At 49.6% G+C, this 17,480-nt stretch overlaps 2 protein-coding genes across 3 annotated transcripts in view; one reads left to right on the top strand and one right to left on the bottom strand.

Moving 5' to 3' along the window:
• CFAP61 (cilia and flagella associated protein 61) overlaps positions 1-494 on the bottom strand; it is a 94,637-nt gene extending 94,143 nt beyond the window's left edge. For both annotated transcript variants that reach the window (XM_032681757.1, XM_032681758.1), the window contains exon 1: positions 324-494. The gene's annotated coding sequence lies outside the window, so the exon portion shown is untranslated. The remainder of the gene's footprint in view (positions 1-323) is intronic.
• On the top strand, positions 474-10,191 carry CRNKL1 (crooked neck pre-mRNA splicing factor 1). Its single transcript, XM_032681760.1, has 14 exons — positions 474-602; positions 815-967; positions 1,535-1,626; positions 1,741-1,899; positions 2,258-2,424; positions 2,881-3,059; positions 3,690-3,860; positions 4,527-4,718; positions 5,466-5,525; positions 6,625-6,705; positions 8,285-8,524; positions 8,869-8,970; positions 9,503-9,751; positions 9,932-10,191. The coding sequence occupies exons 1-14, from the start codon at positions 555-557 to the stop codon at positions 10,097-10,099; spliced, it is 2,061 nt and encodes a 686-aa protein (XP_032537651.1). The 5' UTR covers positions 474-554; the 3' UTR covers positions 10,100-10,191.
• Positions 10,192-17,480: the final 7,289 nt, after the last annotated feature.

Here is a 17,480-nt window from a genome sequence, read left to right as displayed (position 1 = left end):
GGGCGCGAGCGCTCCCCCTCAGCCGCGAGACCCCTCGGGCGCGAGCGCTCCCCCTCAGGCGTGCGGGGCCCGCCCCTCAGCCTCGAGACGCCCCGGGCGCGAGCGCTCCCAGCCCCGGGCGCGAGCGCTCCCAGCCCCGGGCGCGAGCGCTCCCAGCCCCGGGCGCGAGCGCTCCCAGCCCCGGGCGCGAGCGCTCCCAGCCCCGGGCGCGAGCTCTCCCAGCCCCGGGCGCCCGCCGAGCCGCCAGGGGGCGCCCCGCGGGGCAGGGACACCACGCGCGACAAACCACCACCACCACCACCCCCCCCACCCCGTGCACTCACCTGCCCCGTGTCCGGAGCGGAGCGACCACGGGCGGACACGCGGACTGCCGCGAGGGACGGACCGACCCACGGACGGACCGAGCTCGGGAACAGACGCACCCACGGACGGACCCGGGGACCGCCCACCGCCGCCCCGGGACGCGCCGCCGGTTGCCGCGGCAACGACGCTCGGGCGGTGCTGCGTGAGGTCGGGGGTGACGGGGCGGGGCCGGCGCGCGGCGCGGCGGCAAGATGGCGTCTACGGCGGCCGGGAAGCAGCGCATCCCCAAAGTGGCGAAGGTGGGTGGGCGGCGGCACCCCCGCAGCCCCCCGGGGCCCGCGGACCCCGGCACGGAGCCGCCCGGGACCGGGCCGTGCGGGTCGCGGGGTCCCCGGCGCCGCCCTCGGCGAACACCGCCCCTAGCGAGGCACCGGAGGAAACCGGCAAGGGGGAGCTTGGCGGGTTCGCGTAGGGAAATGTGAACCGAGCGCCCCTTCCGCTTACCTTGCAGGTGAAAAATAAAGCACCCGCCGAGGTTCAGATCACAGCGGAGCAGCTTCTGAGAGAGGCCAAGGAGAGGGAGCTCGAGCTTCTCCCGCCGCCTCCGCAGCAGAAGATCACAGATGTTGAAGAGCTAAATGACTATAAACTTAGGAAAAGAAAGGTACAGTAAAATAACAAGCCTAATCTCGACCCTTAGGTAAAGCACTAAAACTCTACTATTTTTAACTTAGACAAGATGTAGTTTATATTCCTTGTGGACTTTCCAGGCAAGTACCCATTCTTTAGAAACCGTAACTGCTTCATGCTACTTTTGTGCAAAACCTGTAAGTTAAACCTGTGTTGTTTAACATAGCAGACATCTCCCCTGTGCCCTTGTTTGGAACTCTAAAACAGTAGTTACATCTGTGGGTTACAGGCACTTCCTGCATTACCACCAGCATCTGGCCAGGCAGCATAAGACAATCATGGTTCAGTTTGTTGCTTGAGTAAGATATTTCAGGTATCAGGTTGCAGGAACTCAAGTTTAGTCCTATAGGACTATTCTACATTTCTAGCTGCTTTGCCCAGCAGTTTTTACAGTGCTGTTCTAAGTATGATTCATTACCACTTCTGCATAGGTATAAGACATTGGGCATTCATTCCTATAATAATAATAATACCCCATAAGGCATTTATAGTACTGGTCTGCAGAAGGATTTCTTACTCACAGATATAATTCTCTCCCCAGACTTTTGAAGACAACATAAGAAAGAACAGGACTGTTATCAGTAACTGGATCAAGTACGCACAATGGGAGGAGAGCCTGAAGGAGATCCAGAGGTAACCAGGATGCAGCTGCAGGCAGCTCCTATAAACCTTTTCAGGCACACGTTGCCACACAAACATCGAGGTCCTGGAGGCACATTATACCTGCAGCATACTTGTGTTTTGCAGAGCCCGGTCCATCTACGAGCGCGCCCTGGACGTGGACTACAGGAACGTCACACTATGGCTCAAGTACGCCGAGATGGAGATGAAGAACCGCCAGGTGAACCACGCCCGCAACATCTGGGACCGGGCCATCACCACCCTGCCCAGGGTCAACCAGTTCTGGTACGTTGGCACAGCCCAGAGCAGCTCTTCTGCCCCCAGAGACTGCACGTCGTTTGTCTGCTCTGGGGTCATGCCAGAGTGCCTTGTTTCCTTTTTCTTCAAGTCTTCAGGCTAGTCTGAAAACAGAGGAAGGCTAAAGTTTTGGAGTGGTTTTGTATTTTTTTGAGTGGCCAGAGCATTGGGAGAGAAGGATGTTCATGTGCTTGCATGCTGCCAGTCACAACTGTGTCTACAGGCATTTCTGGGGTGGAGGGGGATAGATGAAGAAACCTCAGGGATGCTCTTGCAAAGCACTCCAAAAATCCTTGAGTTGCCATGTTCGCTATGCAATTGTAGAAACTCAGTGTTCCTTCCCAAGGTACAAGTACACTTACATGGAGGAGATGCTGGGGAATGTTGCTGGGTCACGTCAGGTGTTCGAACGTTGGATGGAGTGGCAGCCAGAGGAGCAAGCCTGGCATTCCTACATCAACTTTGAGCTGAGATACAAGGAGGTGGACAGGGCACGAAGCATTTATGAGAGATATATCCTTTTCTGTGCCTTGGAACACCTGCCCAAGTTCAGGCCTGCATTCTTCCTTTCCTTAGTTACTCCGTCTCTGGCAATATCTCTGTGCTCCTCTTCACTGTGGGGTGCTGAGAACAAGCCACCACACCAAGAGCCAGCAGTAGGTATTAAGTGTTTAGGGAAAGCCATCAAATTCAGTGAAGTGGCTGTAGGCCCTGCCACAACATCTATATTTAGTTTTGCTCATGCACCCAGCTTTTTCGCAGTCGTTCGTTCCAGATTTCTCCTCAAACTTCTCCCTGCCCTTTATCCGGTTTTTATCCCTTTTCAAGTTCTCAGTAAGGCATTTCCTTGGATAAAACCCACCTTGGGAGGGGTTTGGTGCAGCCCTTGAGCCCGTAGTCGCCGGGGGGGGGGGGGCACAGCTGGAGGGGTCCCGTTGAGGCAGCGGCGTTTCTTTAACGGAGCTGCACTCGTGATCGTGCACCCCGACGTGAAGAACTGGATCAAGTACGCGCGCTTCGAGGAGAAGCACAGCTACTTCGCCCACGCCAGGAAGGTGTACGAGAGGGCCGTGGAGTTCTTCGGGGAGGAGCACATGGACGAGCACCTCTACGTGGCTTTCGCCAAGTTCGAGGAGAACCAGAAAGAAGTAAGGTCTTGTCGGTAACACGTCGGACTAACGCCAGGCTTTCTCCTTGGATGTCAAACCCCAAAGCCATTTAACCGCAGTGCTTGGGGTTTTCATCAGCTTATGGTGCGCTGTTAGTCTGAGTTTTTTTGCCTGCTTCTAGTTGTCTCTTGGTGGCATCAGGAAGGTGTGTTCTGAGCATCAAATCTGCCAAGCCGGAGAGCAGCAGCGTCAGGCCAAGCATGTATCCTCAGGTCTGTGAGGTTCTGAGAGGCTGTAGCCTGCGTGATAAAAAAACTGGACTGGCCTGAATGTTTTTCCACTGACAGCCTCTGTTAAGTGCCCAGGCCAGTAAGGAATTGAAAAGGTTCTGTGAACCCCAAAGCCATGCCTCTTAAATATGGTTTAAATATTCTAAGCCTGTAAATGAAAAAAAGAGATGGTGGGGGCTGACATTTACAGATTTCCCTCCCCCTCAAAGTTCACTCTTCAGGGAGATCTGCATTAGTCCTGTTCTAAAATAGTCACTTACATAGAGATGTTCCATGATTCTGTAGGCTATTAAATATTGCCAAGAGCTCCTTAAGAAACTGTGGGGTAGGACTGAAACTGCCTTGTAAATATTATTGAAATGATATTTAATGTTTTCAGTTTGAAAGAGTAAGGGTGATCTACAAGTATGCCTTGGATAGAATTCCGAAGCAGGACGCCCAGAATCTCTTCAAGAATTACACCATTTTTGAGAAGAAGTTTGGAGACAGGAGGGGAATTGAAGACATCATTGTCAGCAAGAGGAGATTCCAGTATGAAGAGGAGGTGAAGGTATGTGTTACAGGTACCCTCCTGGCTCATTGTGCATCCAGCTGCTGCTTCAGGTACAGCAGTGTCTTGTGATATGAAGGCTGATGAGTTTTACGCTATCCTTGATAGTCAAAAAAAACCATCAAGAGAATACCAAGGCAATATTCATTTTGGAGACAGAATTCTATCTGTGGAGAAGAGAGTGATATTTGCACTCACTGCTTTTTTGTTTCTGCTTTCTAATCTAGACTGTGCAGGCAAAGTTCCTGATTGAACTCAGAGCTTGGTACCCTTTGAAACAACCTGAGGGCATAATGCAGTTTGGCTTGTGACTTACTACTCCAGTTATGGGGTAACCATTCCAGGACACCTCACCCGTGTCCAAGGACCTTTTTGGGAGGAAACAGCCGTGCCACTCCTGTCTGCTGTTCACTGAGCACTGCACATTTCACCACACTCTCATCCCTTCTCACACTTCGTTTAGAAAGTATTTGTAGGCACAATAAAAACAAAACTCACTTTAACCCAAAAGCTCTTATGTGAGCATCCCCAAGACCGACAGCGGTTCATTAATGCTCCCTATTTTAAGGGAGAAATTCTGACTAAAGCTTAAGTAAAGGAACAGGGTCTGTTATTTGTGGTGACTGAAGCTTCTTCCCTGCCTCCCTGCTCCCATCCTCCTGGAAGGCAAACCCCCACAATTACGATGCGTGGTTCGACTACCTGAGGCTGGTGGAGAGCGACGCGGACGCCGAGGCCGTGCGGGAGGTGTACGAGAGAGCCATTGCCAACGTGCCCCCCATCCAGGAGAAGAGGCACTGGAAGAGGTACATCTACCTCTGGATCAACTACGCCTTGTACGAAGAGCTGGAGGCAAAGGCAAGTAGTAAGAACTCAGGGTTTGGGTTTTTATTTTCTCTCACAAGTATTTTCCGCACGTTAAACAGCTACTGGTATTGTAACAGGAAAGCTGAGAACTAAATATGCCATGTTTCACTACTTTTGTGCAGCAAGCTACATGATTTACTATTTAAGTATATGGGATTTTTCCCCTTTCAGTTTTCCCTCTTATGCATGGGGGGTACAAAAAAAAAAAAAAACCCAAACTTGTTTCACTGCATCCAGGAAGATGCTGATAATAAATGCAGAAGTGGGTATTTCTAGCCCCATCTGAACTGCACTGTTACCTGAACTTGTGAAATAGTTCTATATTTAGCAAAACATTTGTGAAGCACCCACATTGCTGCTATGGTAGCCTTTGAGGCTGTGCAAGTGTTTCTTCTGTTACCAGTCGTGCAGCATTAGAGCTACTGTAAGTGGAGAACACTATTTGGTGTCTGTTAAAGGAAAACAGACTCATTGTTTTCCCTCTTAGAATGGGGACACTCCTGGTTTTATTGTCTGCTTCTTAGCAGTGAATCTTGCTTTCAGAAGGCGAGTCTTGCTGATTCTTACCTTTGAATTCTGCATACCAAGTAGATAAGTACATTTATATCTTAAGTATTCATGATTCTAACCAGTTTGACTTAAAAAATAGTGTTCTGCAGTTTTACAGTCATTGCAGGATTCAAAATACAGTGTAACCCTAGCAGTAAACAAAGCATTTAATGGTGCCTGTTCTTACAGGATGCAGAGCGAACCAGACAGGTGTACCAGGCTTGCCTTGAGCTCCTTCCCCACAAAAAGGTATGGCTCCTCCAGCACTTCGGGGTCACTTTTGGGTTAAAGTTTCCCGGATAACATCCTTTAGTTCTCTTCCCCCCTCTAGATTCAAGTGTATAAACAGCTCCAAATGTCTACTAACACATTCACAGAAGGCTTCACTGAGAACTTTAAGTACCCCTTTTAGTTTCTCAAAATGTCCATCTCCCAAAGTGGGTAGAGTCTTTTTCTAGCTAAGGTCTAAGATAACTGTAGCTTGCATCACCGTGGGAAACAGCAGCACAAGCACGGTGTCAGATTCCCCCATACAGATGAAACAAAGGGGCTTCTGCACTATTTTAAAATTATTAAATAGACTCTAAGAAGCTAAAATTGGACATAGCCAAAAGATAGAGAAAACCACTTAGTTGGTCTTTACTTACATGGCTTCCTCCTCAGGCTGCTCCAAGCTGAGTCACTTGTAGCCTCTACAGAACAGTTGGTGCTCTGCTTTGCTGGGGTTACCACCTTTTATAGCAGCTGCACCTAAGGGCCTGCACGGTCCCACCCGAGGCAGCTGCAGGTGTGTCCTCCCCGTTACAATTGGCCTCCAGAGCTGATTTTTGAGGGACTTTGTGGGGTTTTCTTTGCTAGTGAGCTTTAACTAAAACATCCACGGGGCCAAACCCTTACAACTATCGATCTGCCTTGCCTTGGAACATCAGAAAACCCTAGTTCATGTTCTTTCTTTTCCAGTTTGCCGTTATTTGCTTCACCTGAGTGTCAGGTGTGTAGATTAGGATTAATCTGTAATCGTTAACAGCTGTTAATTGATTCGTTGATGGCTGATATGTTACCAGTTGACGATTGGTTAACGAACTCTTTTCTCTCCTTTAAAAGACTTCCTCCTTGCTATTTTTGTTTTCAGCAGGGGTGGAGGATGTTGCCCTGTCCTGGTGAGGTTGTTTTGGGTAATAGACTCTCAACATTTTAGCAGGAAAACACCAAGCTCAAACGAGACTAAACGTAGTAATAGTAACATTTTTGTATATATAGATGGAGTGTTTGGGGTTTTTTAAGGGATATATGCAGTATGTTTTACTGAACTTCCAGCCTAAATATTACGTTCTTCTTTTTCTTCCAGTTTACATTTGCCAAAATGTGGCTGCTTTATGCACAGTTTGAAATACGCCAGAAGAACCTCCCCCTTGCCAGAAGGGCTTTGGTAAGCTTTTGTTACTGCCCTAATTGACTTTGCTAACTAACAGTGACACAGGAATAGCATTAAGAGATCTTAAATTGTCCTTTGTAAATTGCTGGCTTAATCCACTTAAATAAAGCATCCGAGGAGTCTGCAGGGACCGGCATTTACTGTCGTGTATGATTTAAAAAGAAAGGCAGCTTGCTATGATGAATTAGCCGCGGGCAGAAATGACAAAGCACTCCTCTGAATGCAGAGCCCCCCCATCAGTTTAGTGCCATTACAAGTTGCTAACTGCTGCCGATTCGTTACAGTGATACATTCTAAAAAGCTTTTTAGATAAAGATGATGTTTGACTCTTAGAAATTAGAACAGAGTGTGTGAGTCTCAGGGTGCTGAGAGAAGCAATCACAGGGATTTTGGGCAGGCTCAGGAGCTGCTGAGCAGGTTCACTGTGTGAATGTCAGCAAGTCTGGGGACTGCGGGTGTGTTTTGGCACCCACACCTTTTGAAATAAACTTCCTTTCCTCTCAGCTCAGATATTCTTAAACTCAGGGATTCCAGGAGAAAGCCATCATTGGTAATGGTGGAGGTGGTTTGACTTTAAAGAGCAAACTAATGGGGTTTCAACCAAAACGGTGATGGAGGGTACATGGAGAAGAACTGGGCATATTTTGAAACAGCAGTGGCATTTGCAGAGCTGGAGGGCTGTAACAGTGACCAAAGTGATACTCCCAAGTGGTGGATCCCTCTGTTTTTAATAAGTTCCAAGGTAATAAATGTGTAGGAACATTGCGCAGGAGAGTTGTAGTAGGGGAGTTTGATCTCCAGTTACTTCACTCACGTTGGCCTGAGGGAACAGAGGCTTTGCTGCCTAATAAATAATGTTTGTTAATAAATAATGCTTGTCCCTGGAAGTGGCTCCAAGGTGGAGTTTGGTATAGCTTGTCTCAGGTGTGCCTGTTCTTAACTCTTGTTTTAAAAGATTCCCAAACTAAGAACCAGAAACTGCTTTCTCACAGCTTGCCTTAGGACAGACAGTTTTCTCCAGAGTCTGAGGCATATCACAAGGAAAATTTTTAAACTTTTTAAAGATGTTATTCTCTACCTGTCCATTGCTGTCAGTCAGCAGGCAGGGAGGGGGAACCATTCTCTGTGTGAGGGGGAGCAGTGTGGGGCCAGGAGACAGTTTGGTTTGGTATCATTTGTTTTGTAAGATACTTGGGAACAGTTTACCTGACAGACTGGTACAGACTGGTACTGTGCTTCCTTCAGCTGTTGGTGCAGGATGAAGGCTCAGCTGAGCCGGGGTAAGTTCCCACTCACACTCCATGGGGGATCCACGTTCTGTAAAAGTGTAACAAGTGGGGACATTTTCTGCTTCCTGAGTTCTTGTTGTTTGTGGATGCACATTCATTCTGCAAACACTGGTTGGATTTCCCACTGGCCCTGAACAGAGTCTGAAGAAACAGGCTGTGCAAAAAATGAGTTGTAGCTCTAATATTGAAGAGTAAAGAAGCATTTAGAAAATACAGTGGGTTTTATTTGCCTGCAATATCATTAAGGGTTTGGTTTTTTTTGGGGGGGTCTCTTTCCTTAACAGGGGACGTCCATAGGTAAATGCCCCAAAAACAAACTGTTCAAAGGTTACATCGAGCTGGAGCTGCAGCTGCGAGAATTCGACCGCTGCCGGAAGCTGTATGAGAAATTCCTGGAGTTCGCCCCGGAGAACTGCACCTCGTGGATTAAGTTTGCTGAGCTGGAGACCATCCTGGGGGACATCGACCGTGCCCGGGCCATCTACGAGCTGGCCATCGGGCAGCCCCGGCTGGACATGCCCGAGGTGAGGGGGAGGGCTGAGCACCCGGCCCAGGTGTGAAGTGTTGCTGATGAACATGTAAATGACCACCAGCTCAGACACAACCACGGCCCAGCACTCCTTAATTCAGCAGCTGTTTCTTGGCAGGGCCGTAAACCCCCTGACAAAGTGTGAGGGGGAAAGCTAAATGGGTTGTGAGCACAGGGTGTGGTGCTGCTCAGCCCTGATCCCAGCCTGTGCTCTCAGTTAATGCTCTGATCTCAGACTTTTCTCAGGGAAATTTCACCTTTATCCGTGCTCTTCCCCCACCCTCCCCCATTGTCTCAGTGTGCTCTGAATGAACGTGATGAAAGGCTTCTCTGTTGCAGGTTCTTTGGAAATCCTACATTGACTTTGAGATTGAGCAAGAGGAGTATGAGAAGACCAGGAACCTCTACCGCCGGCTGCTTCAGCGGACACAACACGTCAAGGTGTGTGTGGGCACCCAGGACACAGAGCTGGTCCTGACACATGTGGCCCACGGGGCAGAGGAAGCCTGGGCTGCCTGGCTTCAAATCAACCCAAGTCCAGTCCCGTGCCTGTGCTGGGAAGGGGGGAAAGAAGTTGCTGAATTTCGTACAGCAGCAGCCAATCTCACATATGTGAAGCAACCAGAGATTTTCTAGGTTGATGGGAAAGTGCTTTAGACTTGCCTTGCTGTTGGGTTGGGGTTTTTTTGGGCTGATTTGTTTTTTTTTTTAGGGGGGTTTCAGGCAGGGTGTCTGTGCTGTACCCACAGGTGTGGATCAGCTTTGGGGCGGGGTTTCAGGTGGGGTTTCTGTGCTGTGCCTGCAGGTGTGGATCAGCTTTGGGGCGGGGTTTGAGGCGGGGTTTCGATGCTGTGCCCGCAGGTGTGGATCAGCTTTGGGGCGGGGTTTGAGGCGGGGTTTCGATGCTGTGCCCGCAGGTGTGGATCAGCTTTGGGGTGGGGTTTGAGGCGGGGTTTCCGTGCTGTGCCCGCAGGTGTGGATCAGCTTCGCGCAGTTCGAGCTGTCGGCGGGCAGGGAGGAGCGGCTGCAGCGCTGCCGGCAGGTCTACGAGGAGGCCAACAAGGCCATGCGCAGCTGCGAGGAGAAGGAGGAGAGGGTCATGCTGCTGGAGTCCTGGAGGAGCTTCGAGGAGGAGTTCGGCTCTGACAGCACCAAGGAGAGGATAGATAAACTCATGCCTGAGAAAATAAAGAAGAGGAGAAAACTGCAGGCTGAGGATGGGGTAAGGAAAAAGCAATGCCAGCTGTGGGTTCTTGGTGCCTTTGTGGAGTCAGCTGCTGGGGATGGGCTAACAAACACGGGCTTTAATTTTCTCTTCTTTCTCTTTCTTATTCGAAGTGCCTCCTAATAGCCAGCGTTAACATGCAAATTAAACTTTGCTTTGTGGTATTTTTTTCCCTAGTCTGATGCTGGCTGGGAGGAATACTATGACTATATTTTCCCAGAAGATACTGCCAATCAGCCTAACCTCAAACTGTTGGCTATGGCAAAGCTCTGGAAGAAGCAGCAGCAGGAGAGCGAAGCTGCAGCTGTGGATCCTGACAAGGACATCGATGAAAGCCAGACTTAACACCTTGCCTGTCCCCACCCCTTTCCTGGGGCATTGTACAGTATTTTCATTATTGATAAATAAATGTATTTAGAGAGTTTTACTATTACTGACTTGAGATGGGTTTTGTGTGGAAAGCAAACACTGTACTGGAGTCGCTTCCCTTTAATGCACTTGTTGGTTTCCAGCAGTTAAAGGAGAGGTCCTGGGACTAGTGCAGGGGTCTGCAGCCCTCACCAGTGACCTCAGAACTGGGTGGCAGTTCTCACTTGGAGCACAAGGCCCCCTGTCTGTCTGGGGTGCCAGGACCAGCCACATCTGTGCAAGGCTCTCCTCCAGCTGGTGAGTCCTCCCTGCCTGGGTCTGTCCCAGGTTTATTCATCCTGAGAACTGGGCTGGCCATTAAAAACTGCACTGCTGGTGGGGGCAGCTGGGGCTGTTGGTGTCCTCACACCTCATCTGCTCACTGTGGGCACGTGGCTCTCGCTCCCCTTCCTCTGTCCCACCTCCACTCACCCCACATGAGCCTCTGGAATAACATGTGCCTCTCATCTCTGAGTGTTTCTGCTGCCTCATGTAGCCCATTACATTGTAAATCTCATTTCTATTTTCCCTCTTTCTCCAATCCCTCCCTCTGCTCTGGGCCCCGTTGCTTTTCACACTTCCTTTCAGCATTTCCCTCTGTCCAATTCCCTGTCTTTGCGTTTTCATTTCATTTAATTGAATTTTTTACAGAGTTTTCAGAGGTGGTAAGGTGGCTTTCTTGTGTATATTCTGATGGGAGTTTTTTTGGTGGGTTTTTGTGGAGGGTTTTTTTGTTTCATTTTTATTCTAGGAGCATTGCATTTTCCCAGGAATTCCTTACTTTGCTGAAGATGGAACGTTGCTTTTTTGTGCCAGCTTTGCTGTATATTCTCTCAGTTGCTGATATCATCTCTCTTAATGAGACCAATGGTGAGATTGTCAGCAGGGATTCAGGTGAGCATCATGCCTGTGTTTGTACGTGGAGCTTTAGCAGTTCTCCAGAAAGCAGCAGGGGCACAGAGCAGTGTCTCACAGGGCAAGAACCATTGTTGTTCTGGGTTAAAAACCCAAACACTTGGATTTTCAAGCCAGATGGATTATTGTGGGGTTGTTGTTTATAAGTACAGAGTTTGGATTTATTTTTTTATCTTGTTTTTGAAACACTTGTGGGGAGTGATCTGGACTGAGATCCTGAATGCTGCATTTCTAGTAGTGAAACTATTCCCCCTTGGCTGCCCCATCCCTGGAGGTGTCCAGGGCCAGGTTGGACAGGGCTTGGAACAACCTGGGCTAGTGGCAGGTGTCCCTGCCTATGGCAAGGGGTGGGACTAGATAGGCTTTGAGGTCCCTTCCAACCCAGACCATGCTGGGGTTCTGTCTGTGCTTTGTGTCCTGCTGTTTGGTTCCTGGCAGCCTCTGTCCCCTCTGGACTCGTGCTCTGCAATAGGTGTTGAGATGTTTCTGCCTGTTTGATTTATGTCTGTTTGCCTCGCTCCTGCAGAGCTGCAGGTTCTCATGTTTAAGTTATGAAGCCCCAGTGCCCTCCTGGCCTGCCTGGATTTATCACCAGGCTGGGTGGAAGAGAAACATTCCTGCTGGAAAGGCTTCTGGCGTGAGGGGTGGGGAGGAGAGGAGAGACACCCCGCTGGAGAAATAGCCCCCTGCCATGCCCAGGTTAAACCCTGGGGTAACCTGATGTGTTGGGGGCTTTGGGGGTGTGGAATGCCTTTAAATCTTGCAAAATTCAGATTTTCAGGTGGAAGAGGGAACACTGAGCAGTGGGTTCATGCCGTGGAAGGGCGATCAGCTCAGCTGGTACCTGGCAGAGGAGGATCCACGGGGAGGGCGATGGAAAGATGCTGGGATTTAGGATGCATTTGTTCTGGGACAGCTGTTTAAAACCAGTCTTGCTCGTGGAATTGCTTGTTTAAAAGAGGGCTGACTCTATCATGCAGTCAGGAGTAAATAGGTTTTACAGTCTGGAGCTTGTTGTGTGGCACAACTAAAACTGTCTGTCCCTGTCTCCTGCCAACTGAGCAACAGTTGCTGCTGTATTGGGGTCTGGAAATTACTGAGTTCACAGGCTGCAAGCTGCTCTTCCGTTTTAGGGGGCATTTCTTCTTATTTCTCGACTCTCAGTTCTGCACACTATCTTTTGTGAAGTTGCTTTTACCTGCTTTTACAAAAATATCCCTCTTCACAGGGGATTTATAATGTTTGTGCCTTCGTTCCCCTTCTGTAGATACCATCAGCCAATAAAATGCTGCACTTCAGAGAAGATAAACACACGTCTGTGCTTGGAAGTTGTGTTCTATTAGTGCATGGTTTATCTGCTGCTGTGAGAGCTCAAAAGCAAGATAAATGTGAGCACCACATATGGAAAATATTCCTCCTCAGTGGGAGCTGAGCCTTGTGTGGGTGGGAGGTGAGGGGCTGTGGCTGAGGGGCTCTGGTGCTGCAGGGCTGGGGTTTGGTGCCCAGGGGCAGTTTGAGGTGTTTCTCCCTACATGTGCCAGGTGGGATTTTTTGCAGAACCTTCTGGCTCTGTGGGTTTTGTGGTGACCTGCCTGTGGTGCACAGCTGGGCATGGTTTGCTGTGGGCAAGGCAGCATGCCCACAGCCTCTGCTTTCCTCTGTGCTTCCTTATGCCCAGTCCCATCAGAGGGCTGGGATCCAGCACTGCAACCTTGAGGAACGTTATCGGGAACTCCCTTTCCGGGCGGGATATCAAGAGTTTGGAAAGAACTGATCAGAATTGCTCTTATCAGAATGAAATCCCCCTGAAGATTATTGGTGAAGTTTTAGAAACCAAACCGTGCTCCCCACAGGCAGAGCCACGGTGGGAACGGGCAGCGCGTGGCCGAAGCACCCGAGGTTACAGCACTTGGGAACTGAAGCTGTATAAACCACCAGGCTGTAAACACCGGGAGGCTGGTGGTTCTGTTGCCTTAAATAGAAGAGGTATTTGGCTTTGGAGCTGGTTTGCCTTCACCTGCAGCCCCTGCTCTGTATCCTCTGGTGCTGCCGTGACAGCACGGTGTCCATCAGCCGTGCTCCCGTTCTGCCCCTCTGGACCCCCAGGGCATTGGCATGGGGAGACCTTGGCCTCAGCCCTGGTGGGAGTCACAGGCATAAGGGTGGGCAAATCCCTGAGGGATAGAGCAGCTACACTTCTCCAGGGAAAGAGTAAGAGTAGAGGCTCAGCAGTGACGTGGCTGCAGGAGTCACTCTGGCAATAACCTCCTTCTGAATAGAAATACGGAAAAATCCGAGGTATTTCATGGAGATGTGAGCAAATTGGCTGAATGTGTAACATCTGTACAGACAAGTTCAGTATAGCGTAGGCTGGAGCGGTGTCTTGGCTGTGGCTGGGGTAGAATTCCCAAGAAGTCATCTTCCAGAGAGGGGTAGATCAGGGATTTCTTTTTGCTCTTGGTTGTCATGCAGAAAATGTAACACTTGTGTTAATGGTCTGCAGCAGCTTTGCTGTTCCCAGCCTTACTCTGTGAGGTGGGTTTAGAGGATGCCTTTTGGGAGCTGGGTGTATCTGTTTGGATAACGTTGGAAAACACCGATTTTCACGGAGAAAGGAAGGCCCCGAGCCAGCAGCTATGGGATGGAACTGGGAGCTAGAGGCTGTAGCAAATGTCCTGCTCTTTCCATGGAGCTCCATGTACTGCTGAGGTAAGGTTGGCTCTGCCCAGGATGCTTTTTGTTCTTCCCATTTTGGGGGAAGCTGGGAGTGGTGGAATGTGCCTGTTTTGTGAGGAATTTGTGCGCAGTCAGAAGCAGCCAGTCAGAGACGGAGAAAGGAGAGGTGTTCGTGGAGTTGGTCAGGGAAATGACATGGTGATATCTGAAAAAATAAAAACCTTTGAGAGCATTATGGATAACTGTGGAATTCAGATTGGAAATGTTCTGTGCATTTTTCATGTCCCTGCTAGGAGGGGTATAGCAGTTCTAATGTTTAATGCATGTACAGTAATAGAAGGCTGAACTGACCTCCACGGGCCCATTTGTTCCATTACTGTCCAGAAGGAAATAAATTCTATTTTAGAGTGCATTTTGGATCTGGATGCTGCAGAGGGATAGATCAGAAGAAGGAAGCAGGGTTGGGAGGGTTGAGGTTTGGGTGACATTAACATAACACACCCAAGATGCAGCTTAGTTAAAACCAACACCCAAACCCCCAGACCAGGCAGTACCAGTGAGCACTGCTCTCCATCAGGAGTGCAGAGGATCCTTAGGTTGAGCTACTCAGAATAGAAATGCTTTAGAGAGGAGCCATTTTATTCATAAGATGATTTTACGTTTGGTTGGAATGATGAGCTGGGTGCCCAGCATGCTCCGTGCCCCAGAGCCACCACGGCAAACTGAGCCTGGCTGCTGCTTTAAATAAACGCTTCTGTGTCCCAGCTCCAGCCAGCAGCCAACCCTCATTTAATCACCAAACGGACAAAAAACCCAGCACACCGGAGACCCAAACAAAAAAACCCCAAACAGCACTTCCCAAGGCCATTAGCACACTCTGCAGCGCATTGTGGCTGCTTACCTTTGATGGGTTTGGTTATCCTGATTGTTTCTAAAACTTTGAACGCTTGTTTTATAACATTCTGCTGCTAGAAAAACAATCATACTCGTATTTTGTAAACTCCTACGGGTGCTCTCCCTGCTGGGAGGCTGAGCAGGACACGGTGGCTGTGGAATAACCTCCAGGGTCTGCCGAGGAGGTTGGGGCGGGGAAACCTTCCCCCCACCCCGAGGTGAAGGAGCTGAGCTGTGCAGGGACCCGACTGGGAATTGCTCGGGGTGTCAGGGGTGAGCAATGCTTTGCTCACCTTCTGCACTGTTTTCTTTCCCCCTCTTATTAAGTGATATGTTTCCCTAGGAGAAAATAACAAACATCTTGCACAGTTGCTTGTTGTTTTAAGGGAAAGTGCCACTGGGTAATTGGCATGGAAATTGAAGATGTAATACTTTTCTTTTGGATTGTGTGGGAGCATTTTGGAGATATATGATGGCGCTCCTCTGTCTTTAGAGCTTGAGAGGGGATGTTGGGACTGGAAAACTTCTCTGGTGTGCTGTGGGCTCTGGTCCATACAGAGGCAGCACTATCTATCCCTGCTGCTGCTCATTTGATCACAGGGATAATGTTCAGTAAGATCCACGTGAGCATCTGCAGCTTTCTGCTTCAGCAGGTGCCCCTTTCCCTCTCCTGACATTGCACAGCCCTGCTCTTCTAGTGGCTGATGCTTCTTGTTTGGCTTTTGGAATCTGACTTGCTCAGTTGGCACTAAATCAAAACTTGGAAAGCATTTCCATAGGGAAACTCCCATTTGAGTTTAGCTTGATGTGTCTCTTGGGGACATGGCTACTGGGGGGCTTTGCAGTGCTGGGTTAATGTTGGACTCTGTGATCTTAGAGGGCTTGTCCAACCTACACAACCCCATGATTCTACTAAAGGAACTGAATGGACACATTCAGTGATGTGAGATGATTTGGGTTTCAGTGCTGCTGACCTTTCCAACAGCACTTTCCAGCTTGTGCCTGTGTACAAATGTACCTGCCTTGGATTGGATTTGAATCCATTTAGTTGTGTCCCCAACAATCTCCCCAGCCCATCATTCTGGGGGCCCTTTGTGCCCTTCTCCAGGTGTTTAAAGCAGCAAAGTAAAGAAGCTTTAAATTATGGTGAGCCAGGAGTTCATGCCCTTCCAGTTGCTTTTGGGAGCACAGTTACTCCAAGGTTGGTGGAACAAACCTGGGTTTTCTTGTTCTGTGTTGCAAGTGTCAGGCTGAGACCACTGAGAAGAGCGTGCAGAGAGTGTCTGGAGTTCTGATCTTAGAATAGCCTTCAATTTGCTTGAAGAAACCAGAGGGGATTTTGGGCAGCTTGGAGTATTTTAAAGCATCAGCTTCTGTGTCAGTCTTTCTAGCCAGACAGAAGATCTCCAAGATAAGCAAATCACCCTTTTACACACACTTGTCTGCCCCGTTTTAATCTTTCTTTCCCAGTTATGTAAATAGCACCAGACTAATATTCCCTGTGTACCCCTGGTAAGCTGATTCACTCGCTCCACGTTATCAGACACAAAAGCACTGCAGGGCTGGTTCGTAAATTGAGTTGGATTTTTATTTTACATCTGTGTTATTCCGAGCTCTTATGTAAACACTTGGAATGCAATTTCTATATATACTTGCCTTGTTATGCAACCACCCTGTGCAGTGATGCCAAAGGGATTTAATTTTCTTATCGGTGGCTTTGAGAAGAAGTGATCAAGCATTCTTCCCATGGAAAGCACAGGGAATCATGAAGCAAAAAAAACAATAACAAGGGGCAGAAAGCAAGGGCAAGTACAAAATTAAAAAGAGGAGAAGAATTAAAACGTTTCCAAGATACAGAACTACTTCTGGTGGCTTTCGCTGAACGCCCGATTGTCGCCTCAGTGCGAGCTGACTGCGTTTGTTCTTTATGGAAATTATTGGATGGCTCAATCCATACATCTGTGTCCCAGCCCACGCCCAACGCGTTCTGTGTGTGTCAGTGAGGAAGTGCTCATTTGGAGCAGATGTTGTTCTGTGGGGCTGCGATGGGCAGCACTGCTGGAAACGTGCTGCTGCAGGTCCCGGGGCTGGGGCTGTGTGACACCATCAGCACAGGGTGGGAGCAGCCACGAGAACATGCCAAAAAACGTGCCAGTGACATCACAGCTGGAGCTGCTCTCCAGCAGTGGGAACTGGAGCTGACCATGGCTCTCCAGCAGTGGGAACTGGAGCTGACCATGGCTCTCCAGCAGTGGGAACTGGAGCTGACCATGGCTCTCCAGCAGTGGGAACTGGAGCTGGCCACGACTCTCCTGAAAACCTCTCGGAAGTCAGAAATCTGCTTCGCGTCAAAATTGATTTTTAATTGAAGCTGATTTAATTCTTCCATGAATTAACGCATTATGTGCCAAAAGGCTGAAACTCTGAGCGCTGAGGCTGCTCCAGCAGAGCTCCTGTGACCCTCCCACAGCTTTTCTGTCCATGTTAGAGCTTCCCCTGTAAAGCCACCGGAGGAACCCAGTTCTGCTGCCGGACGGGCTCCTGTGACATGTGCAGGGAGCTCTGTCTGTGCATCCCCCAGTCACTGCTCGTGTGCAGCTCCTGTGCACCTGACCAAGCCTGGGACAGCCACACGGGCACTGCCCGTCCTGCCCACGGCAGCCAAGGCAGGACACCAGTGCCAGGTATCCCAGGAGCTGGCTGCTGCTGGGGGACACGGCTGGGGGCTGGCCAAGCCACTCCTGGTGCTGGCTCTGGGCTCCCTGTGGGGCTCTGGGCTCAGTCCTGTGGCATTGCTTTGGACCAGGAGATGGGGAGGAGACGCTCCCACGGG

This window comes from Chiroxiphia lanceolata, chromosome 3 (assembly GCF_009829145.1).
Source record: "Chiroxiphia lanceolata isolate bChiLan1 chromosome 3, bChiLan1.pri, whole genome shotgun sequence".
NCBI classification, from domain to species: Eukaryota; Metazoa; Chordata; class Aves; order Passeriformes; family Pipridae; genus Chiroxiphia; species Chiroxiphia lanceolata.
The sequence above is the reverse complement of the archived record's forward strand: the minus strand, read 5'-3'. Positions and strand labels throughout refer to the sequence as shown.